The 26,522-nt window shown below is 34.1% G+C and overlaps 1 protein-coding gene across 20 annotated transcripts in view; it reads right to left on the bottom strand.

Annotated features, from left to right (window-relative positions):
• Window positions 1-26,522, bottom strand: part of PPFIA2 (PTPRF interacting protein alpha 2) — a 544,821-nt gene that overhangs the window by 199,537 nt on the left and 318,762 nt on the right. For all 20 annotated transcript variants that reach the window (XM_058308490.2, XM_058308494.2, XM_071218980.1 and 17 more), the window contains 3 exons: window positions 24,697-24,798; window positions 10,811-10,975; window positions 5,439-5,513 (listed from right to left, as the gene is read on the bottom strand). In XM_058308490.2, coding sequence (XP_058164473.1) covers window positions 5,439-5,513; window positions 10,811-10,975; window positions 24,697-24,798 — 342 coding nt within the window. The remainder of the gene's footprint in view (window positions 1-5,438; window positions 5,514-10,810; window positions 10,976-24,696; window positions 24,799-26,522) is intronic.

The following is a 26,522-nucleotide window of genomic DNA, read 5'->3' on the forward strand; positions in this document are numbered from 1 at the left end:
TCTCATGGACCTAAATCATCAGTACAGTGATTGCATCTATGGCTGATTACATCTACAATCAACTGAGGAGATGGCCTTCAACAATGACAGAAGTCTCATCCATTCAGTTGAAGGCAAAGGAGAAATGATGATTTCAGCAGTCAAAAGAGAAAGGCAGATGAGAGAATTTTCATCTCTGCTTCAACTATTCCTCCTGGGGAATTCACTGAAAATCTTCATTGGAGTTCCCAGCTTACAATCTGCCCCAAGGAATTTGAACTTGCACATCCCCATGGTCTTGTGAGACAATTCTTATAAATCTCATCATAGTCACAGATATCTCCTATTGGGCCTGTTTCCCTAGACAACCCTGACTAATATATTTGACAAACAGAAAAATGCCCAATAAATGTTGCTATATTGAAGTGTCATGTTCAAGATTATTATCTGTCAGCCCTGCCAGGTTATGCCACCATTCCACACCAAACAGAATAAAAACAAAAGAAGCAAAAAACAACAACAACAACAACAAAAACAAAAACAAAAAATACCTTTCAGTGGTTTCTCATTAAGCATAAAATCCAAAATGTTTGCAAGGCATTCAAGGTCTTCCACATTCTGAGACCTATTAACCTCTCTGCCCTTCTCTTCTATACCTTTTCACTCAATATCACTATTCTTCCTGAAACAGGCATTTTCAAGTTTGCTTAACCGTATTATTTGCTCAGCCAGAAAAGTGCCCCCACAGATTTGAAACAATCAAGGGTATGCATAAAACTGTCTCTGATCCTGTGTCACAGAATAAATACCCTTATCCTGAAAACTCTTTTGTGTTTTGCTTGTGCCTCTTTTTTGTATTAATTTAGTTTTGAACAAAATCATGTCTTCGTTTTATGTTTTTATGTCTGTCTCCTTCACTGTAGGGCAAGTTACATGAAAATTTGCATGTCTCATTTTCCATTTCATTTTTCCCTTTCCTTCTTGTCAGAGACACAAAATTTTCAGTACATGGTGAGTACTAAATAATTATACACTGAAAGAACAAATTGTTTACTCTATGCATACATTCAACATACTGATGTTTATCGAGCATGCCTAAGGCTCAAACTATGCATTACAGAAAGAACCACAGAACAATGTGAAAACTCTGGTGAGAAGGAAATCTGAACAAGCCAGTTGACAAATACATATTGATCCCAAAGTTCATATCACTGTACTGTGTGAAATAAACACAAATGAGCAAAGCACAGTCAACTTTCCCAGGGAACTAACAATCTATTCCTTGGTAAGTATATAATTAACCCTAATTCTTGTCCAACAAAGGGCACAGTTATAACTTAGTTAAAACTAAGGTGCAATAACTGTTAGCGGGGAGCCATAAAATATTTTATTAAAGAGGGTTTGAGTTTGAACTTAAGTAAGAAATATGATTTCAAAGGGTGAATTGGAGTTTCTAAGGCAGTCCTGGAGAGACATTAGCATAAGTAAGACTAGAGATAGGAAAAATGTGGGCTGCTTTCAAAATACAATGAATGCTCTAAATTTACAAGGCATTAGAGTGATTCAATCAGTGAGTAGTGACTCATTATAGTACTTCAGTAGTATAGAGAGATTTAAGGCTGGATTTGTAGATTAGGACCATTGCAGAAGTTCTTGATGGTATATTACAGATCTATGTAATATATGTATATAATAATTTACATCTACTAATATATAATATTTTATGTTATTAATATATTATCTATAGTATAAACATATTACATATTAGAATATAATACCAAAAACAAGCAATATGATTAGATTTTGTTTGGCTAGTTTAACCTAGCAGAGTTATATAGTAGAAAGGGACAGGAGACAACAGAATAGATAATAATCTATTATAATATCCCTGGTGAAAATTGCTGAAGTTCTGAACTCTGGTAGATTTTATTGTATAAGGAAAGAAAGGAGAACGATCCATGTGGGGAGTATTGCGGGCACATTTATATGTTTGTCTTGGAAATGCCTGAATGTGGAGGTATAACTTCATATATAACCACATTTTCAAGTAGGAGAGAAGAGTGGTACACTCAGAGAAAATGCCTTGGACTTAGACCCACTAAGTTTTCATTTCAGCTCTATTACTTGCAGTCTGTTTGACATTGGATAACTTATTAAATTCTCCAAGCCTCAGTTTCTTCCTTTGTGAAATGAGGCTACCACCAATCACATGATGAGAATTAAATTGGCTGATGCTTGCAAAGCTCTCAGTACAGTGGAGATCAGTGGGTAGAGGCAGCAGAGCCAGTGGTTGCACAATCAAGATCAGATGGACTAGGTTTGACCCTCAACCCCTCCCCCCAAAAATGACTTTTTATAATCTTAGGCAAGTGTCTTAAACTTCTCTGGGCATCACTGTCCTCTTCTGTAAAAGAGTAATAGTAATTACTTCAGTGTGATTGTGCTGATATATATGTATTTAACATAGTGTTTAGCAGATATAAAGCATTCAATAAACATTAGCTATTATTATTATTAAGGGGCAAATAAAAGTGATCTATTATTAATGTCATGGAAAATGACATCTGACTCTAAAATGTCATCATTTTATTTATAAGTATAATAAAAAGTTATAAAAATTTCAAACACAACAGAAATATACAGTATGGATATTTCCAAACACCAGAGATAACTAATGTTAACAGTTTAGTAATTATATCTAAACTATTTTTCTATTCCTATAATAATGTTATTATTATTTATATTTTTACAAGATTGGAATCAGTCTATGCAACTTTCTTTTTACTTAACAGAATGTCTTAAAGCTTCTCCAGACCAGAATGTATAGTTACCTAATATTCTTTATGCTAAGGTTATTTATATCATTGAATGAATGTGCATATAGAATTTATTTATTTATTTAATTTTTTTAGTGATACTGGGAATTAAACCCAGGACCTCATACATGGTAAGCAGATGCTCAAACTCCCTGAGCTAAATCCATTCCTTAGACAACTAGTGGAGATCCAGGGCTATTCATATGATGCTTTGGTATGAATTAGTAAAGGTACTCCCTTAAGATGGGTACAGTCCCTCAGGGGCAAGTTTTCCTTTGCAAACCCTTGGCTAGATTTCAAACCCTCTCTACCCCCCTGCTGGACACCTCTGTGGAAGAGAACAACCTATAGAACCATTTGCAAAGTCCTGTGATGGTGCCAAGAAGGTGTTTGAAATATTTACTGCAGCTCAGAAGATGGTTCTAGAACTATAGATTTTGATGTCTTCTCCACAGAAGTAATGATTGAAATGGATAAGATTTCCATGGGACAGATTATATAAAGAGCAGAGTTAAAGGTGACAATTTCAAACCTATCTGTTAGAATGGGACAAGGAGAGAGAGAGACAGCATGATATGAACTTTGTAGTAGGGGACTGTTGAGTGCAGCTTGCTGTCTTTCCCCATGACCCACAGATAAACTCTATGACCCAGACTGGATGTGCTAGTCTGGCTCCTAGGATGAGATGATAAGTGTGACTGACTACCTTCTTAGAAGTACCTTGAGATAAAATACATTCACTAGCAGATATTGGCCTAAAGACACATTCCTTCCCCTTTTGCCCCATGTACATTTATACATTCACTAGAGACTTCTTGGCCAAGTGTGTTTTAAGGCAGCTGGCCCAATCCTGCTGCTAAATTTGTTCCCACAGAGAGGAGGGAGCAGGATCCATCCACTGTGACACAAGAGAGGTGTGTGTAGATAGCCCTCTATTGGCTATTGAGCAAGGCCTGGTGGCCATGGATGCTAGCCATAGGAGACCAAGGTTCATTAATGAAGCTGACCTTGCTTTGTCTCTTCTCTATGCGAGTATACGTTGCGTCATCCATTGCTGTGTGAGTTGTGCTTTGGTCGGCGACTGCAACACCTGCAAACCATGGAGACCCTAGGACTGCTGTTCCTGGTGGCAGGCATTCTTACACTCTTTGCTACCTTCCATACAGTGAGATTCTCTCTTTGGAGGTGGTAATAAGTGTCTCTCTTGCCTCTGGCTGACAAACTTCCTGAACTCTATTCATTGCTTCAAACTATACATATGCATGTATATGTATGAGTATATCCAGAAAACACCCACAGTCTGAACCCACATACTCTGGCTTCACCTTTGTGAATTTGGAAACTGAAATAATTCAGAAATTTGCTTGAATAATTTCCTGCTATCCTAACTGTCGCTATTACTTCCAGAAACTCAGGAATCAAACAAGTTCTTATAAAGCAGAATCTATACTCACTAATCTTGCAATATGAATTCAGGAAGCAAAATATATTTGAATTATAAGGGACACATAAATACATTTTAATTTTAATTTAAAATATGAAACATAATATGAAATTTTCACTGAATTGAAATTTTCTCCAATCCCTTGCTCATTCAGCCATATGTAGGATTTTTGCTCCAGTATCTGATTATTTTATCTGTTATATATTTGTGTTTGGCTCCTAAGAATGTGCTTTTAAACAGTTTTCATTTTGTTCCATAAATATTTATTTTCTAAAATATTCTCTTCGATTACTTCCTTTAATATTGAAACCACATGGAAAATAATTACAATCAACAACAAAAAGAAAAAAAAAGTTAATAATGAGCAAGACAATTACTTTCCTCTTATACAAATGGCTTAAAATGAACAGAAAGTATCCAGAAACATTGCTTTAGCTGTAGAGGTATGTTAATGATTTAAAATTTATTCATCCATGTATACCTGTCTAAGGTACCATACTGCTTACAAGGGATTATGATAATATTTGATGGTTAGATTAAAAAAAAACAGTTAAAAATATTTCTTCCACATTTGATCTCACATGTTGGCCTCTCATTTTATGAATAATTGAACTATTCAGTTGCCATTCTTGAAACAAATTTTCAGAACCTCAAATGAACTTAAAAGACATTTTAATTTCAGCATAGTTACTCTAGTCAAGTGGTCTCACCACACTTTCGTTTATAACAAAGGGAAATTGTAATAATCATGTCCTATAAGAATATACATGTTTATATACGTGTGTGTGTATCTGTCTGTCTGTCTATCTATCTATCTGTCTGTCTCCAAGGACTTCATTTTATTTGTAACATTTCTGAGGTTTAATGGATATTTGACAGATTCAATTTTGGAGCTCTGTTTTACTTTTTGAAAGAACTGGCATTCTGAATTTCCAAAGTCTTTCTAAGTCCCCATCTCACTACCTCGCATGTCACTAACTCTTGATAATTTTCCTTTGGTTTTCTTCCAGTGACAGATCCGAATAACCAGAAATCAGAAGACATATGACTCAGACAACTAATTTCAATAGGCTTATTCAGGAGCCTATACAGAATGTAATTTATTTTTTGTGATAGTTTTAGTAAGAGTGACATGTAACACAAGGGATATAATGTTAGCAATATTGCACCTCAAAACAGGAGAAAGTGTGGTATGTTACCTCCTGATTAGCAGCAGCTAGTTCTTCTTCCAGTGCAGAGACTCTTTCTAAAGAAACCCTCAGTCGCTCCCTTACCTAGAAGAAAAACCAAAATATGTGCAGTAATGTATATCCCATACATATTAAGCTGTATTGAACCCATAATTAACATCATCAAAGACAGTCATATTATTAAAGACAAATTATTAAATTATTGATAGCCCTAAATGCTCATAATATCAACCTGACAGGAATACTATGAATACATCGTCACCTTGTAGTATCACTGTATCAAGGGATTTCCTTGTAAGCAAGTCCTTTGGATGGTTCAGTGATGGAACTTTCAATGGGGTTGGAGATTGACCCATCTTGTTCTGAATTCTGATTCATAGTAAATGGAGGCAAAGTTCAAAAGTATATTATGAATTCATCTGAAAAATAGTCACTGATTAAGCATAAGAAATAGTGAAAAAAAATCTTTCTCTATTTATTTGAAATAAGCAAATTTTCATTTGGCATTTAGGACCTAATTTTAAAATGGTTTGCCTAAAAGCAAAGGATTCGTAGGACCTAGAAATGTTGCCCATTAGCCATATGTTTTGTATTAATTAGAGGTCTACATTGCTATTTAATTATTCTGGGACTCCTAACTCACTCACAGATATCAAAGTTTAAACTACTTTATTTCGTAGAACTCAAACTCTGTACATTTTAGTGTAAAAATAAAATGATTTACAAATGTTTCATATATAAATGAAACAAAAAAAGTTGTGTTTTCTCAGAACAACTAAATTTTTTTTGTGTGATAATGTGTTCAGATTTGTAAATATGATCACTTCAGTTTACTAAAAGAAAAATATTCAGGGAAAGAAATTTACTGAATTAAACAAAGGACAACAGCAAGCTTAATATTTTTCAATTAATATGCAAGTCATGGTGATTTTTTAATTTTTTATAAATTAAAATAGATTTTCCATGGGAATTTTACAGCATTTGTGCACTGTATACATATTTTAATATATGATTATGTTTTTATAAGTTTTAATTTTGTTCAGTCATTGATAGTGTATTTTAATTAATTGTATATTTTTTTCTATTGAGATTTAACTGTGAAAAAAACTTAAATATATGAAATATAAGAAAACCCAGGTACAGAAAATCTTTAAAGTTACAGTTAAACTATTCTTTTCCAGTTAGCAAACAAACACAAAAACCAGCAATGTCCTATTCATATAGACTCTAATTAGAAAATTTTAAAAATCTCAGTCTTTTTTTCAGAATTGTATAATAATAGCTAGTATATATTTGGGTGACTGGGTGCACTTAACTCCTGAAATACATCTTGAATAAGCAATAAAAAAAATCAAAGTAAAGCTTGATTTTATTTAGTTATGCTCAAATTCTCTGAAAATTACTAGTACACACATAAATGGGTATTTGATATCAAAGACAATTACATGGGCTATTTCATCATATTTAGGTATGTCAGATGAATTGCCATGTCTAATAGTACTGCTAGCTAAATCTCCAATCATTTACAAGAATGCACAGAAGTAATGCAGGATAACATGTGAATCAGAGCTACCTGGAAGGAAATTTTATGAATACCTGGATAGATGCAAAAGAAGCAAATATTCAGAAGCCATGAAAATGAGTAGGATGGCTGATATGTGGAATGATAGATGCCAACTTGTTCTTAATAGACATTATTGATAATTAACAGGGATGGTTATGAAATTTTATGCCTACTTCCTAAAATATCAATGATAAAATGCTGATGTTCTAAGAAAGCTTTAGATAATCTGGTTGATGAGAAGAGCAGTATTAGGCAATCAAAAAATGAGTTAGTGGTCTCAATATACCCAAAATTAATCAGATAACACTTAGACTGTTTTGAAGAGGTATCATATTTTAAAATATGTACTGCTACATCGGAATGTTTCCAAAAGAGTCCTTCAAGTCATAAAAAGAATGGTTGAAACTAGGCAATATTATACGTTAAAAATATCTTCCTTTCTTTTGCTAAACTAAAAATCTTAGAAACTCTTTTAAACCATTCTCTATTCCCACTAGTTAAGCAATAGTAGTCTCATTGTATTGAAACTTCGAGGCTTGTTGGATGTGCTACTCCTGAGAAGATATTTAGAAAAGATTGATATGTCATTAAAAAATGATAGTTTTAATTTTAAAAATATAAATATACAGTTTAATAGCCTGCTTTATATTTACTTTCTCTGATTTTTTTTACAATTAAACCATTTATAATTAATTTATTTTGAGTGTCTAATGTTAAACTAAAATACATTTGTTGCTTGCTTACTTATATTGCTATAGTACTCAAAATATCTTTATATACTTCCAGAATTTTTAATTTCTAATTTCATCTGCTACATGTATTTTCTTATAATTGTATTATTAAAAAAACTCAAAGAGAAGTTTCATGTTTTTCCCAAAAGATGTTTCAAGGCACAGAAATGTTATCCCTGAGTGTAAAAATAAAGTAAGTCCCTAAAAATGACAAATGTATTATAGAATGAAGAGAGACTTTATTGGAAGAAGCATACATTCCAAAATAAAATTTCGGGAATTATCAATCCTATAAAAGGAAATATTTGTGAGGAATTCTCCTTTAATTAGAAGTTCAAATTCAGTTTTGAAAATGTGATCTTCGATCATGGAAATACATATGGAGAACAAAATATTTACTGTGTGTTTGGGGACACATCCCATGCCTGTCCAATGTGTCTGCTTTTTAATGATTGCAAAACATATGGAAATTTCTCATTTCCTCTAGCCTATGAAATTGGTAAACATATTGGAACATGATGTCAAAACGACTTTTGGCCTTCATACATTGTAAAGATGCTACCTTATATATACCTCAGTGGATATATAAATAAGAACATCAATAATGAAGATTGTCAGTCATTGGAATTGTCCATAGCTATGTTCAATCTTTTTCAGGTTATATAAACACTTTTTGGTAAAGCTGGTTGTTTCTTGTTCCCAAGTAATGGTTATTATGTCTTCTTCTGACCTATATATTTTGAAAATAATATCCATAGCACTTAAATAAGCATATTGTAATTACTTGTTTATATATCTATCTGTTCATACCACCCCTTCCCATGAAGCTTTGAGCTATTCTTAGGCAAAGAAATTGTCTACGAAGGTGTCTGGGCGAATAGTTGGCCCTCAGTAACTAAATGAAATGCTATTTAAATAAGTGACTAGAAGTGACACAAACATCTTTATTTAGTTGGAAAATTTTATCAAATGTGTAAATTTACTCATGTTTATAATAATAATATTCCCTCTAAGTAACCCATATGCAACGCGCTGGCCAAAAGCATTATATGTCAGATCACATTTTATCCTCAAGAGAGACAACTCTAAAAGGAAACTATTATTGCTATTTTCATTCACAAGAAGAGGAACCAGATGCTTAAAGAAGTTAAGTCACTTGTCTAAGGTCTATGTGACTTCAGAGGACAAGCTCGGAACATTTTTCCTGTGGAATATTCGGCCACACTCAGTTGATAATCAGTTCAGTCACCCCTGAACTAACTAGTGTCCAGGTACTTCTGGTGAGTTAATAAATACTTCCATAGCTCCTAAGGCCATATTATACAATACTTCATTTATTCATTATGCTAAAAATACTAGTCTTCCATATAATAATTTTTTTTCTAGACTTTAAACTGTGTGACAACCATTTTCTTTTAAAATGTATTTAAACTCATAAGATTATTTGTCTTAGATAGTGTCTATTGCTTTCTATTCTGATAATGACTCTTTCTTTTACAGAACCATCCCTCACTTAAGCGATGTGGGAGTGCTTGTAGGGAACATCCAAAGTCACATATTTTCAAGTACCTTCATTCAAGTCATTTGGATCTGTTAAAATATTCTCTAAACATGCCATACTCTTTTCAAATATCTGTATAAGTTTACTCATTGGTCCTCTTGGTTAGAGTATCTTTCTTTCTCTGCTTAAAAACTCGTTCTCATTCTTTAATTCCCAGATCAAATATCACCCTTTCTGAGAAGACATTCTTGACTTCCTTTATACTCAAGCAGGGTTAGTCACGACTTTTTCTGTGAATCCATATTGCATTGCCCACACCTATTCTTGACATTATCTATTATTGACATGTAAACCTCCATCACTACCTGCAAACATGTCATGGTAAAGTGGTCTTAATCAACACTATGTATCCAATACCTGTTAGGGATTCTGATACACAGTAGATAGTCTACGAATATAATATCTTGCAAAATTTTAACACTGTGTTTTTATCATGAGAGAGAAAATATAACATGAAACCAGACATTAAATGATTATTTGATATTTAATGTTATGTTATCAGGGATCTCTAAATAATATTCATTTATGTATTGTTCAATATCGTTCATAAACTAGCTGTCTCTCATGGATAAAATGAAAAATAAGATACAATTTTCTTAATATTATACAAGAAAGAAGTATTGTTACCCTTATTAACACAATATACTCTATATAATCCCCTAATCTAAGAACATCTGAAAGTTGTCTACATATTTATAAAATAGACATAACTGGGAAATAATAATCTTTGTACTGGAATTTAATGCTCATACTAGTCAGTAACTCTGCAGTGAAACATCCCAAATCCCACTCCATAAAACACTAAAGATTTCTTATTAATAATTTTTTAAAAATTTATTCTTTGAAATTTCACGAAATCAAAATCATGTCATAAACTTTACTAATGTCCAAATGATATTGTCATCATATTTGCTTATAAATGTCAATAGAACTTATTTGAGTAACAGGTAAGAGAAGCTTACAGCTATTTTTTAAAAGCTTTAAAAGCATGTTTGTCTATTAATATCTTATGGTATTACATGCACAGACACTTAAAATGTGTATTCGGAACTAAGATATTTGAGCCCTAAAAATATACTAGATGCTTCTAATATAAATTCCTAAAAGTTAAAGTGCATGAAATTTGCACTTCAAAGTAGGTGTCATTTTCCATTAATGATCTCCTATTTTAACATCTGTAGACATATTTCTGAGAGAGACAGTGACAGAGAGAGAGACAGACTGACTTGATACTAAATTTCAACAGGTCATCTGGACGAGGGCCATTATTTTCTATACCAGAAATCCAATGCTGACAAGCCACAGATTCACAGATATAAAAGAGAGAACGTGATTACAAATACTACCAATATACACAGAGTAATCCAGTTGCATTTTTTTTAGAAAATGATTTTTCATGTAACTCAAGTGTGTTTCTCTGAAGTGACTTACTTTGGAATTAGGTGAGTCAATGGATGAAGACAAGGGGCCTCACACTGATAACAAAAGCACAATTATGGCTTGAAATCTTTTCTCCATACTATACCTTTTCATCCAAGGCCTTGTGGTGCTCAAACAAAGATTTCAGTGCTTTGAGAACCTCAACTTCGCTGGATACTCCTGAGGGGGACTGTGCTTGCCGTTTTACCACCGTCATTCTTAGTGACCTTTCATGTCGTGACACAAGGCACTCCAAATGCTCCAGTAACAGCTATCGGGGTTAACATAAAATGTAGTTAATTCTCTTATTGACTGAAGTCACCAATACTTATAAATGACTTGTATCTTAAAAGAAAGCATGCTCACATACTACCTAATGACAACCTCAGATTATGCTTCAGTTGCAGTAAAGAAACAAGACAGAGTCTAAACCATGGTTCATAAAGTCACAATAACAAGTGACATTTCTGTCCTACAATATGTTACTGAAGTTAAAAATTTAACATAGGGAAGCGGACTTGGCCCAGTGGTTAGGGCGGCCGTCTACCACATGGAAGGTCCGGGGTTCAAACCCCGGGCCTCCTTGACCTGTGTGGAGCTGGCCCATGAGCAGTGCTGATGTGCGCAAGGAGTGCCGTGCCATGCAGGGGTGTCCCCCACATAGGGGAGCCCCACACACAAGGAGTATGCCCCATAAGGAGAGTCCCCCAGCATGAAAGAAAGTTCAGCCTACCCAGGAATGGCGCTGCACACATGGAGAGCTGACACAACAAGATGAGCAACAAAAAGAAACACAGATTCCCATACCGCTGACAACAACAGAAGCGGACAAAGAAGAAGACACAGCAAATAGACACAGAGAACAGACAACAGTGGTGGGGGGGTTGGGGGTGGGGGGAGGGGAGAGAAATAAATAAATCTTAAAAAAAAAATTTAACATAAATATTATGCATTCCTTTAGCAATTTTAATCATTTCTGTATGGATTCAGTAATAAAAAAACATTTGACAAATAGGTTGGATCCAGTATATGGTAATTATTAAAGAACATTGCATGATGCATAATTATTTTTTATGAGAACAGGATTAAAATGTCACAATTTATTTCTTTTACATTTGGTCATTTAAAAATTCTGAATTGAAAGGAAGTAATCATTATAATGTTTCTTTACGTTATACTGATAATCATGAATGATTTTATCTGCAATTAATCTTTAGATTACATTATAGAAAAATGCATGTAACCAACAGAAATACAGTAACTGAGATTTCCAATAGTCATTTTGGGAGCAGATATTTAGGAAATAATTTTTTAAACAGACTACTCTGGACCCCAATATCCCCAGAGGAACCTCCAGGGCCATAATGAAGGTGATGGCAAAGTCCAGTGAGCAGTGTTCCAGGCTGTTCTATGCTCTACATATTGACTTTGCCAGAGAAGTCCTATTTTTATGTTTTGTGAATTTGGGTTTCACCTTTGTGTTTACTCTAAAAGGGAGTTCGTTTGCGAAAAACAAAGATTCATGGAAAGAAAAAATGAAACTGCTGGCTTAAGTTATTATCAATTATTAACGTTATCAATTATTATCAATTATTAACATTTTTCACACACAACTGGTAAGTTTTGTAGGAGAGATTTTTCAGAATAGTTCAAAGCATAGTTTAACAGTAGTCAATCTATGAGGCAAGTAGATTTCTATCTATGCAAACAAAGGAGAAAATAAGACAGAAGTTACCTAAACATCTAAACAAAAGAAGAAAAAGCAGATATAAGATAGTGGTGGTGAAAGGAAGAGAAGAAAACAATTTTCTTTCAGTATTTTACATACAGTTTATACTATCCTGAAAATGTTTCACATTCTCAATATCATTGCTAGATTCAGTGTCACATTTCTTAGTGCTTAATAGGTTAATTTCTCAACATTCACTGCTAGTAATTGTGATTCATAGTGACAGAAAACTTTGCACAAAAGAACACAAATATCTGAGTTCCTAAAAGCTAGATGCAGCAGCATGTGGGAGTCATATTTAAGGCTCAAAAATAACATTAATAGTTCTTAAATAGTAAAATGACACAATTAAGATTTTCAAAGAGTTTTCCTTTTGTTTGTCAATCTCTGATTATATACATGACCTTCTACCACTCTCTTGAATTTTGCAGATACATGTGTGCATTGGTTCCAGTCAAGCTGTTTCACATGGGTGTTGGGACTTGGCATGAATTTAACCCTGCCTATTTCTCCAATACCATCTGGTGTCAGTCTCTCCCTGGCAAACTATGCTCCAACCACACGGCCTACTTAGTATGCCAAGTGTTTGCATATGCTGTCCCCTCTGCCTGGAGTCTTCTTCCTTTGGCTACTCATTTGGCCAGCTCTTTCTCATCCTTTTGTCCTTAGCTTATGCATCACACTCTCAGCTCTCAGTGATGCATTCGTATACTACTCTATGTAAAGTAAAGTAGGTCTCTCCTCTTCACCACCTCCATAAGTCTCTATTTCAGTGGCTCCTGGAATAATGCCACTTTTTTTCTTCCCCAGCAGTACTCTAGTTTTAATTCTTGATTATTTTATAATTTATTTAGATGATTTATCCAGTATACCGGCCTCAATTTCTACAATTCATCTACTCCAATGGTCTCAACTTCACCCATCTCATTCACTCACACCCATAGTTTTACTATAGAACCTGCTAGTATAAATAAGTGCAATCCACCTGTAATTTCATTTTCTAACATCTAACTCACAGATTGTCACATTTTTAGCTCACTGCTTTACATACTAAAACTCTAAAAATCCTTTCATCTTCAATCCACTGATCATAGGGATTTACTACTGCCTCTTACCACATTCATGTTCTCATTTTCTCTTTACTCATCTTAAAATCCACAGTTCAATCTTTATAATCAGTCCTTTCTGAATACTCTTGATTTCCTGAACCTGACTACTTTCCATTACATCGGAAGCCACCACCTGTTTCCAAGACCCATTACCTTTCCACTGAATTATTATAATAGCTTCTTAACCGGTCCCCCTGTTTTCATTATTTTATCCTTCTATAAAGGATATTATAGTGAATATATTAAATGTAATACATTTATTCATTTTAATACTATAGCAAATGTATTAAAATGTAAGTTAAATCAGGAGTATCTGCTAGAAAAGGCGTTTTCATTTTTAAGTCTACTCTGTTAATGGGAAATGCACTACTTAAATTCATAACTTTACTCAGATCCTCAGTGTCTTATCTTATTCAAGTAAAACCCGAAGTCCTTCCAAGTCCCAAAGGAATCTAAAGTCTCTGAATTCTGCACCTACTATTCTTTCTCTTTCTTACTCCAGTCCAACTTCATTGATTTTCTTGAAGTTTTCTGAACCTGTAATATATGCATGCTCCCACATCAGGGCCTTTGCTCTTGCTGTTTTCTCTACATAAACCATTTTCTTTCAGATTCTGCATGACCATTTCACGTCACCATCTCTCTCAGGTTTTTACTCAAATGTCACATCCTGCATTTAATATCCCCTTTCCAGCTTTACTTTTCCTTCTTAACATTTTTACCTCAGTAATATACTATTTATTTTATATATTATCTTGTTTACTGTCTTCCAAAAGAGAATTCAAAGTCTACAAAGTCTATAAGGAAAAGAAATGTTTTGTTTTTAAATCTATTTTTGTTCATCACTGTACCTTCAGTACCCAGAAGAATAGCATGTAACAAATGCTCATAAGTACTTATTAAATGAGTGAATGAAATCTGAATAAAACAGTGGCTTATACTATATATATATTTGTAGGCAAAAACTCCTCAAGGAATGGGAAGTAGGATATCTGACCTTGATAGATTTAACAGCAGTAATTGTTAGACTAACACCAAAGAGGGCCATTGTTTTCCCTGGTACATGGAGGTGAAATAGTCACTTAAATGTCAGCCTGAGCTTTTTTAGAGTGGGGTTCTATGAAACTAAGGCTTTAATAGCTAAAATAGACTAATTTGAAGGACATAAAGAATATAAGGACAATGAGCTGAGCTGAACTGGGTGCTTTAAATGACACTGAAAGGTTTAAATAAAGAAAGCTATAACCTTCAGATTTTAAATTTTAGTTCACAACCCAATCAGAGAACGCGGGAGTTGCTATGGCTACTCATAAAAGCCTCTTTTTTCTTGAGGTCCCAGGGCTGACCTAACAGATGGAAACAGATGGAGCCTATCTTACAAGGTTACTATATTAAAATGTATGATGAATTCATAACCTTATATGGTCTCATTTGAAAATCTTGACACCACTCTAAGACAAAAAGGCACTCCAAGTACTAGAAAAGGGACTCTTGGAAATATTCAAGTGATCGTTGTTTAATATGAACCACCAAATCCCACTAAGTCTCCCTGCTTCTCTGATGAGGCTGGTCTTATTTGAGTTTATGACCATGTAAGGACTTCACATAAAGTGGTTGGTTACTTTACAAGAGTAAGTCACTGATCCTTATGTCCCAACCCAAATATTTTACCTTGCAACCAGCCTTCTAACTTGAATTCTATGGGATAAATTACAAAGCTTAACCTAAGAAGAGAGAGCTTTCAAATCAAAAGACTTGTATTATTTTACTATCTTGAATCTCAGAAATCTGGGGATTACATGTAGAAATACATTCGAATAGTGCTGGAACCCAGAAAGGCGGAGCAAATACTTAGATCTGGCTAAATTAATTAATATGGCTATATTCATCATGGAATGTAGATTTAACTTTGATGTCCACAGTTGGGAGTGGGTTTATTGTTTACTCAGTTAGTTAACTGAAATACAAACTCAGTGGTGGCCTTCATTAAATGAAGATGAGATGCCAGAAATTCCTTATGTATAAGGTAGAAGAAAACCAAAGATTTCTGGAGATATAAATGAAGAGTTTATTCTAACCCTAGCTATTTTCCCTGAGATGACCAAAGAGTCACTGTCTTCATTCAGTCATTCAGAATTATACTGGTGTGAGGAGTTTCCGGAACCTAAAATATCCCCATAGGAGTGTTCCTTTATAGGCCAGGGATGAAAGGCAGGAGATAATGACACTAAAATGGGCTCCTTGATTTCCCTGGAGATGACAGAATCCTGGTGTGGTACAGGCTAAGCAATAGCAATTAACCAACTTTGATGAGGTGAGCATGGCACTGTAAAAGGCAGAGTGGTTTGACACATTGGGATCTTTGTTGCTGGCTAATTGATAATGGAGTTCCTAACATGCCCATAAGGTTCAGGTTAACCATTACCATCACCATTATCATCATTATATCCATGTCTGGAGAACTGAATCCTGTCATGATTCACACAATAAAGTATTGTGGTTTTCTCCAAATTCCATTCATGAGTTACTTTACAATTAGAGATTACTTTAAATGAAGGAGAGGTTGTGTATTCTTAGAAGAAAACTCTGTGCTATCATTATGAGTAGCTGTTATAACACTTTCTCTGCTCATTTGTGGTGATTTTTAAAAATGGTCCCCAACTCTTTGGCATACCTTCCATTGAGAGGTGGGGGTCTATGTTCCCTCTTCTTAAGTCTGGGTGGGCTTATGACTGTTTTGATCAATAAAGTATGGGGGGAAGTGACACTTTGTGACTTCTGAGCTTTGGTTCTAAAAATCTATGCAGCATCCATCTACTTCACTGGAACTTTTTTTCTTGGCTCTCTGAGTCCCCATATAAGAAGTCTGACTATTCTAAGAAAACAATGCTTGAGAAACCATACATAGTCCCAATTGAGCCTGTCCTTCAGCCATTCCAGCTCAGATAGCATATGTGAGCATGAAGAAGCTGTCTTAGAAGTGGATCTTTCGGTGCCCAGGTATTTGAGTCCCCATCTACAAATGGTGTGCTAGAGCTGGTGCATACTGACTTTTGTTAGCTGATTGTTAAATATTTAGGAATTTTGTGAGATGGTGATTAAATATAGTTATTAATATTCAAATTATATAAACTTCAAATTAAAATATATTAAAACAAATGTAATAAACAGTCAAAACTAATTATTTCCTAATTATTTTACTATATTTTTACTCTTATCAATGCTCTTCAGGTTATTTACTTCTATTATATCCATATGATGGGAATACTATATCATGATTCATTGATGTGCATCTTTTCCTTAGTCTACCATCAGTGATAACATGTAGTAGCTTGAAATCAGCCATGGTGGGAGGGAAATTGGCAAACAAGGGATCAGGGGTTTATTAGTTTCTGATAAAACAAAGCACTTGACAGTACATCACTGTTATTAGCCATAGAAGCATCTTAGCCAAGATCCCAAACATTAAGGAGCAAGAAGTGCCATCACCATCGTGCCCCTTCTGAATCCCTGACCCAAGGAATCTGTGTGCATAATAAAATGATTGCTGTTTTATGTGACTAAGTTTTAGGGTGATTTGTTATTAAGCCAGAGATAACTAGAAAACCTTCCCTAAAAGGACCTGTGACTATTTACCAAGGTAAGGGTAACTGTACTGAGAAAAAGACAACAGCAAGATTTCTTGGATATTAGCTCTGAGCTAAGGGTAACTTTTTGGCTAATCCACTACAGAAGAGGCTCTCAAAAATCTGATGGGCAAAAGGACAGGCCTTGTGTATTTGTCAATCAGCATAAAAAAGTAAGTATGGTTTCAGGGACATTCATTGTTTTGCCAAAGTGGGTGCCTCCTCATTAGGTTGACAGGGCTACCACTGCTCTTTAATGGCCAATTTGCTAGCAGCAGTCATCAACCCTGAGTCCCTGACATAATGCAGCACACCTTAGGACTTTGAAGCAATGGATTACATTAAACTCATTCCATCAAGGAGGAAGAAGCTGTTTCGTTTTTGTGGTTTCTTTCTCACTATAATAAACACTCACTCTGTTTATGAATTTGCCTGCCCTAATTGTTATACTTCTACCAGCAATACCATCAATAGGCTTACTGGAGTTTTGCATAGAGTCATGTTATCTGATACATTCCTTTTAACCAAAAAACTCATTTCGCAATGAAAGTGAAGCCAGCTAGTATGATTGGGAATCAATAGATGGATCTGGAACCTGGCAGAGAATCCACATGGACATCAATAACCCCAAGATGGCTTCTGGAAGACCCCCACCCACAAGATTCTGCCATTCCAAAGAAGATTTCCTCCAGAAGTCAGGAGAAGCCCCAGTTATTCCCCAAGGACTTTATCACCCAGGCGATTGATGAGTGGGGTAATCAATCAAAACAGCAAACAGCTGGAACTCCTCCCCTGCCATTAGCAAAGGGGTGGAATAATCAATGGTTCAAAAAGCAGGCACAAGGCATGAAATTGCTCTCTTGCCTTTGGACCCCAATTCTGGCCGCCTTCTCCCCCTGCTTGGATCACTATGCAAGTAAACCTGGGGATTTATAATCTATAATGGGAAATCATAGTCTGTAAATCAGCCCTCTTTTATCACTTTTCAGCCCTGTCCTCTTCATCTGGGACCCATGAGCTGTTATTTTCTCCCATTTCTCTTCCCTCCCTTCCTGAATAAATAATGGGCCTAACTCACCCGACCTGCTCTTGAAATTCATTTCTGCAGCATAGTAAAGAACCTAGACAAAATCCAGTAACAAAAGGAATAAGACTATTAACAGATGACTCCAGGAAACCCTGGTTTTACCATTTATCCCATTATCCAGAAGCAACTGAACCTATAGAATAACTAAATGACCTCAGAAATACTGTGACCAGTTGGAGAAAAGAAGCTATTTCATTTTTGCAGTATTATATACATAACGGATATTAAACAATTCTTTTTTATTATTTTTTATACTTTTTGTCCAATTTTATATTGGGTGTATTGATTCTAATGAGCATTAAAATTTTCCATAGGTTACAGAATGTGCAAAGATTGAGATGGAACGAGAGCAGAAATGTACACACTTCAGAATCCTAGACATACAGATGGATGCAATATCTAGAGTATGGACTTTTCTTTTTGAGAAAAAGTGATTTTGTTTTTGTCTGTACAAAGGATATTTGTATTGTTGGGTGGATACTTGTTGGTATTGCTGCTCTCTGGAATTTTTGTATGGAACAAAATGTGGATTGTGGTGGAAACTTGTCATTTGTGGCTGCCCAAAGTCTTCTGAACACACCCTCCATATTTGATAGTTCTCCATATCCTGAATCTCTCTTCCCAACATAGGATCTAAGAAATGTTTCTTGACCACATTTATCACTAGGTGGCAGACATGTGACTCAATATTCTGCCAAGAAGGCCCACCCACACAGACTGATTCTGAGGTAAGGCAGCTAAGGAAACATGCTGGATAAGAGAAGCCCATTTTGTTGCCAGAGGTAGTGCTGGAAGCTGTATGTTTCTGGGATTAGGGGTATAAGAAAAACTTACAAGGCTAATTTTTTTTTTTGTAGTTCCAGAAATCTGCCTGGAAGCTCATTCTTTTATACCTTAATTGACGTCTGCTTGATTAAAACAGCTAGTCTGTGCTCTATTTTGTGCAATTATGAATTCTCATCTACATAATAATGAAACCAAATATGATTTTATTAATATAAAATAGACTCCCTAAGGGCTGGAATAATTTAGTTTATCCTGAATACTCCCCAATATCTAGAAAATATTCTACATAATGCATGCATAATACTTCTTGAATAGAATTAATGATAAATAAAAATTATACTGGAGAATATGGCCAAAAATGTCCACATTAGCATGTATCTATGGTCTGTAAGCTTACAAATGAAAGTAAATAAATTAAAAATACAGGAGGAAAAACTTAGGTAAATACCACTAATAATTTACTACTACTTATAAACATTTGCTGGGAGCCATGACTTTAGCCTAATATTTAATAATTCTTGTAGAAGGTGCTTTCTTTGGTATACTCAGAGAATTTCAGACACTATGTGAATAGCCATTAGTCCTATATTGGAATTCACAGCAAATGACCACAGCCTTATCAGAAAAATTTTGGACTATGTTTTGCCATGAAAAAGAAGATGGCCTAGGGAATCTATAAACTTTATTTCACTATGATTCTGTGAGAGTTTCTAAAACTACATATCTTCCTACCAGATCTGAATTCAACATAACTTTGTGTGCAATTATTTTCAATTTTAAATGGCATTCAAAAAAAATGCATTTCCCCTGTATATATTTACATAACACAATACTAACATCTGCAAAGTGGAGCCTTTCAACAGGTAGCTTTCACGCTCAGTTCACTCCCCCATTCTTCATCCTCAAATATTATCAAAATCCCCTGTGTTTCTTATGTTCATGTTTGATGACCTCACTGAAGTAGCTGCTGGGAGGGCATATGTTCTATCTTATTCACTCTTGTATTTGACATATCCTATCACAGCACTTTCATAAATATATATACATGTGTACACATACCTGTCTATGTCTGAATTCAATTGCTGGTGTGTCTTCCTTTTCTGAATTGAGCTATACTTTCTACTCATTGAGGACATGTGTTTGGGAGATATTATCAACTTGTGTAGGCAGAGGTTTGTCAAGAATAGAAACTCACTCTAGTAATAGCAGGCATCTGGTTCTATCTGAACATATATTAATATAAGTTCCTTTAGCTAAAACAAAACTGAGTATATGCAAAAGAATGTTTTAAATGCAACCAAATCTTTCTCTTTTAGTTTATGACATGTGAGATAAAATTGCAGTTTTAATATTTATTACTGACATTGACTGACTCTCAAAACCATAACTTTTTTAGTCATACAATAATTACATTACAAAGCATTGTCAATAATATAAACCATCCTTTGAGATCCTCAGCCATAAACATTTGAAACAGTTCTAACAAATAATATTCTATACTCTGATATTGACATTATTCAGTCTAAGTAGTAATTATATTAACATTCCCAGTTTTTCTTTACTTTTTCACTGACTTAGTTGATTCTGCCAAAACAAGGTAAGTTTTATTGATCAATTTAAATGTGTTGAAATAGCAGCAGGGAAAATTTATATAACTATAACTTGCCCAAGTATGGTCAGGGAGTTTTAGGAATAACTACTTATATTTAATCATTTTTATGCAGTTTTATTAGGATATAAATATTAAACAACAAAGCCTACTTGAATGCATCTATAAATATCCATTATAATTTTGAAATTTTTATTTTTGTATAATCACTACTAATAATAGGATGATTTTATTGAATGTCTTCAATTTAATTATTTGAAGCAGTGGAATTTAACAGCAAATTTAATGATTACTTTCATTTGTTTCATTCACTCATATTTTGGGGTTGGAGACCAGGTGTTTCTGTGTGACAAAGTGATAAATGGCCACAAGTATAGGTCTATCAGAATAAATACCTAGCATATTATATTGCCTACAAATGATGCAAAATAAATACTAGGTAGATTAGGCATTTCAATAAACTCTGTTCTCTATTCATAATCCCTCCTGTCACACGAGATTTGTGGTGACATAGGAAATTGATTTCTTAAACATATAGTCTGGGGTTAAATTGAAGAGAAGACTTCCCGGGTGCATCACTTACAAACCTGTGGTCTTTTGTATATTGCTTAATATCTTAGTTTCTCAGTCTGTAAAATGGGGCTAATGGGATTGCTGTGAGGGTAAAATAAATTAATACCTGTAAAAGATATAGAAAACATTCATCACTTAACGCTTACTATTGTATTATTAATATTATTATTATTATATATATTTTTTAAAACTTCAACACCTACTGAAACTTTTCTCTTTGGGAGAAGGTATAATTCATTCAAATTTTATTGTTCAGGAGAGTCTTTTCTGGTCTATTGTTCTTGATGATACTTATAATTAAATAAGATGACCCTATCCACTCATGAGTTCTCTTTGGGGACTGTCTTTTTTCATCTTATTATCTCAATCAGAACCAGAGGTTAACTCTTCAGTGTGGATAAAGAGAGCCACAAGTTTAACTCTAGATATTAAGGCACTAAATTCTACTTTAAACTTGCTAGTAGTCTAATAGTAATCTAATTTTCTTTAACTGTAAAAAAGAAATACTAGCTTGTTGCTTTCTCTCCATGATCAATATGTGTTTAAAAGAAAGAAGAAAAACATAACATGTAGAGAGAGAAACTATTATAGAAATCCATACGAACTGTTATATTTAGCAACATTTAATAAGGTAATCTGGGGCAAGAGAGATGTGGCAGTTTGATATTATTTATGAATTCCAAAAAGAGATATTATGTTTCAAAACTGGTCTGTTCCTCTGGGCATGGTACCCTTTGATTGTATTGAACTCAAAGGTTTTGTGTTTACTTGATTATGTTAAGATTAGGGCTTTGATTTGACCATGTCATTAAGGCATGCAGGGTTGAGTCCTCACCCCCTTGGTGGGCTATGTAAATGGACACTCATTCAAGGAGAGCACAGAAGAATATTCACGGATGAGAGAGAAAGCTCCATAGTCACAGAAGAGGATCCCATGGCCCCGGGAAGAAAGAGATGAGCCATTTGGCTGATAGTTTACAGCTGACTTTGTGAAGAGACCAAAGCAGCTGAACCCAGAAAGAAATGAGCCCTCCAGACTAAAGCTGAGATTGGAAGAAGCTGGATGGAGCCTTAAGAGGAAAGAGGAAAACTTAACCCTCACAGATACTGGCAGCCATCTTGCTTCAACAGTTGGCAACAGACATTTGATGAGAGAATACCTCTAAGTGTACCTTGAGTTGGATATTTTAGGACCTGTATGCTTCTACCCCGAATAAATACCCCTTATAAAATCCAATGGATTTCTGGTACTTTGCATCAGCACCTTTTGTCTTATTAATACAAGAGTGAGAAGTCTGATTTTTAGGCCTGGATATTTGGGGGAGGTGGGTAATGGGAGAGAGTAAGAAGTGTTTATGTACCTTAAGGAGTTGATATACTTTGCACAAGGAAGTTTACATAATTCTGATTTCCTTGACATAAAAAGCAACAAAAATCCTCTACATCACCACTTTAAGGAAGCTAGAAAAATGTTTTCCAGCTTTATTCATATTTCAAAATAAGTGTAGTATTATACTTAAAGTCAGTGTCTTCCATTTGTTTTCCTAAAGAAGCGTAATATTTTTATTTTTCTCACATTGACTTCTGAATAGGTATTTCAAGTATAGCTTGCTTTGCTTCCTTTATTACCTAAGGTTGCTTTCCAGGTGCAATAGCCATGGGTACTTCTGGCCCCCATGGAGTATAAGATGATGAAAATTGCCTGTCATTGGCAAATCTCCTGGTTCACTGAAATTGGCCATATTCAAGAAGGAATGTCATACCCCATGCTGCAGTGGTCTGACTCATGAGCTTAAGCTTTAGTGAATCTGAGTTTCATTATGAATATAAGTCAAGTAAGTATGCCAGTGGCCTCCTGACTACGGGCAAAGTTTCGGGAGTTAGACTGTGTAAGTGTTCAATCCCTACTCTGCTATTTGCTAACTGGCTAACTTCAGGCAAATTATCTCCTCTTTTCTGAGTGTTTCCTCATCTCTAAAACAGGGTAATTATAAAATCTCCCTTATAGGGTTGTGGAAAGGAATAAAGGACATAATACATACACAGCTAACAAAAGAATGTCTTGTACATTGTAACTGTATTTGATGAAAGTCTATTGAAAGGTTTGTATTTTCCTCATTCTCAACTTTTTGCTTCTAATGTGTACACTTGGCTGGACTAAGCTACATCAGTGAATGCGGCCTAATATATTAAAATAGAATAAAGAGGAATATTTAGGACAAAATAAATGACATGCCAGAGATAAACTTTAAATTTGCATGCAAAAACAAAATATATAAAGAGGGAGACAGAAACAAATAAAATACATCTGACACCTGATAACAAGGTCTAAGCTGCCTTTCTTATGCACTATTTGAAGCAATACTTGTGACCACTGTTGGCTCCTCAAAGTCATAATAAAAACCAATTTATTAGGCGCACAATATATGATTTATTTTCACTAAAAAATAAGACTGATGAAAAAGTAGACAATGATCATATAACCATTATGTATGCAATGGTATCTCTCATCAGAGGCACAGACTTACTAGTTTGTGGAGATGTGTTTTTATACTACTCTAAGACCAAGAATAAAATGAATAATATATTCTTAAACCTTGTTTTCTCATTATTAATCTGTTAGAGCTATAACATTTAAAAGAGTTTTGACATACTACATATTTAAATTGAACATTATTCTATACAAAAGTGATAAATTCTTTTAGTAAGGAATCTGTACTATTCATGGGTATTATGGCAATTTATATATTCTATGAAATTTAGTTTTTTTCCTTCTAAATTAGAATATATAGGCTCTTTGATCAAATTCTGAATATTAATGTTACAATGCATGTCATGGGCTGATACAATACATTCATTTCCAAAAGCAGATGCAAATTCCATCATTTTCAAGAAATTAGAATATTAGAAGTAGAAGTCACTTTGAAGACCTTCTAAAATATAAAAGCTTTGCTTCTAGTTCTTAAATGAAAGATCTTTTCAGGTGATTCTCTATTTTCTAACACCTTTTTGGGGTTGTTGTTTTAAAAGAAATCTTTGCCTGGGGTGAGGCAGGGACCAAAACTAGGCCATTCTCTCAAATCATCCCATTATTAAAACTCTTACTCTTCTCCCTTGCCCATCTCCAATCCTCAAGGCATGCCCTCAATGCCCATTAGAACAGTTAGAAAATTTGAAACCCATTATTGAAATCCAGCCCCTTCTTTTTAAAGTTGAATAAAGCAGAAAGAATAAGAACATTACCTAAGGCAACATAGTGATTTAGTAGCAGAGACTATAATTTGGTTTTCCTGTTTTTGCTTTTTGAGTTTTAGAGTATGTCCTCCTTTACCTTAAGCTATCAACTATGAGTTGATGACTGCATCAAGTCTTCCTAAAGCCTTCAAATGCTTACATTCTATTTTTATATGTTTACTAGATATAAGGAACTAAACTATATATCGAATTCCAAGCAAAACCAGATTTATACATACTCTTGTGTTGTTTCTTTCCGCTTTAAGTTCAGAGATTTCTTCTTCCTTTTCTAGAAGTTGTTCCCTGCAGGCATTTAATTCTTTAGTCAGTGCGGCAAATTCCTGAAGAGGAAATAAACATATCTGAAGACATTCTAGATATATAAGAATGTATTCCAGCAGGAAGAAAAAAATTCAAAGTATAAACTTTTGAAAAAAAGAATTGAAAAATGAACTAGTTAGCTGGCCAGTGTACATGCTGTTATTTTTAAATTATTGTGATTCCATTGTTTTGAAAATGCTAATTCATGGTATTTAATATATACATTTTAATTTTAATATGCTGCTTAGATGTTTATTTAAATATATTCCAAAATGCATCAACATACATCACACTGAACTTTAAATTAGTATAACTTTTACACTAATTTTGCTAGCTATTGCTAGAACGGTTTAAGTTTACTAATGAGGTGAACAGTTCCAAAAATCTTACACTTGGATTCCAATACGACAAATTTCAGAGAATAGTAAACCATCCCCAAACCAAGCAACAACAACAAAAACATTGCTAAATATGTTATTTAGAGATTAAGAAGTTCATTTATTTGTTAATAAGATGAAGAGATTCCATATTCTTGCCAGATAATATATGCATCTAAGATAGATAATGTTTTCTAAGATCCTCTTATCAGTTTGTGTATTGCTTAGTCTTTTCCACTGAAATGTAAGATCCATGTAAACAAGGACTTTGACTTGTTCACTGCTGTATTCTATGTCTGACATGTAGTGGATGCTTAATTTTTACTTTTTATAAATGAAAATGGGTTATGTTGGTTCCAAAAAATTGGGGTTTCCGCAGTAATTCTCTCTTCATGTGGCTTCTTTCACCAAAATGGGATCAGAGATTACATGGCATAGATATTTTTTATACTAGGTAGAGAATTTACATATTTAAAGATAAGATTACTTAATAAGACTAAGAGAACCAATTCAACTCTGCTGCTACACCAGTTTATAAACCAATATAACTTAAAAATAATTTTGAGAGATAAGAGAGATCCATATTGTCATTAATCCTTAGAATGATTCTCAGTAATAACATTGTTACTTGCCAAATATTTATTTTGGGAAATTTAGCTCCAGACTGAGAAGGCACTGTTGGAAGATCAGATGATTTAAAAAAAAAAAAAAAGTGTGGGGGTGGAGAGACAGTTTGGGCAACCTAACCTCCACAAAGGCAAATTTAGTAAAATGTAAATGAATGTGTTGATTATGCTAAGCAGGGAAAGGTTTATGGTTTATATTTTTGTTTCTTTCAAGCCACGTATTTTGTTGAATTTCTCTGAGTGGTTTCAGCCTGAGTACTTCAAAGATGAAAGAGTTCACTGTTACATTTTGGCTGGCATTACATATAAACATTTTCTCCATTGATTGCTGCCTGCTTAAGCATATTATTTGAGTGAAGAATGGAAATAAACATTAGTAGAAAACAATAAACCCTTTTTCTGAAAAATGAAACTTCATATAAACTTCATTATTTGGAGGGACAAAAGAAATATAAGAAGAAAGTGACAGATTCTCTGCTAATATATTGCATATTATTGAAACATAAAAAGTTAAAACAGTCCTATACTCATATATATTATAATATTAACTAAGACAAAATATGAAAAAAAAATGTACATTTATACTAATTTTTAAAAATGTATCAGGGTCTATATTTCCAGAGATCTAGCTTGCTATGTACAGAGATTTCAAAGTACATTGGGAAGTCATTGAAGAGTTTATGCTTACACACATCTCAGCATGATCTAATTTGACTGCACCATGAAAAAAATTCCTCAAAC

Source organism: Dasypus novemcinctus, chromosome 12, assembly GCF_030445035.2.
Source record: "Dasypus novemcinctus isolate mDasNov1 chromosome 12, mDasNov1.1.hap2, whole genome shotgun sequence".
Taxonomy (NCBI): Eukaryota; Metazoa; Chordata; class Mammalia; order Cingulata; family Dasypodidae; genus Dasypus; species Dasypus novemcinctus.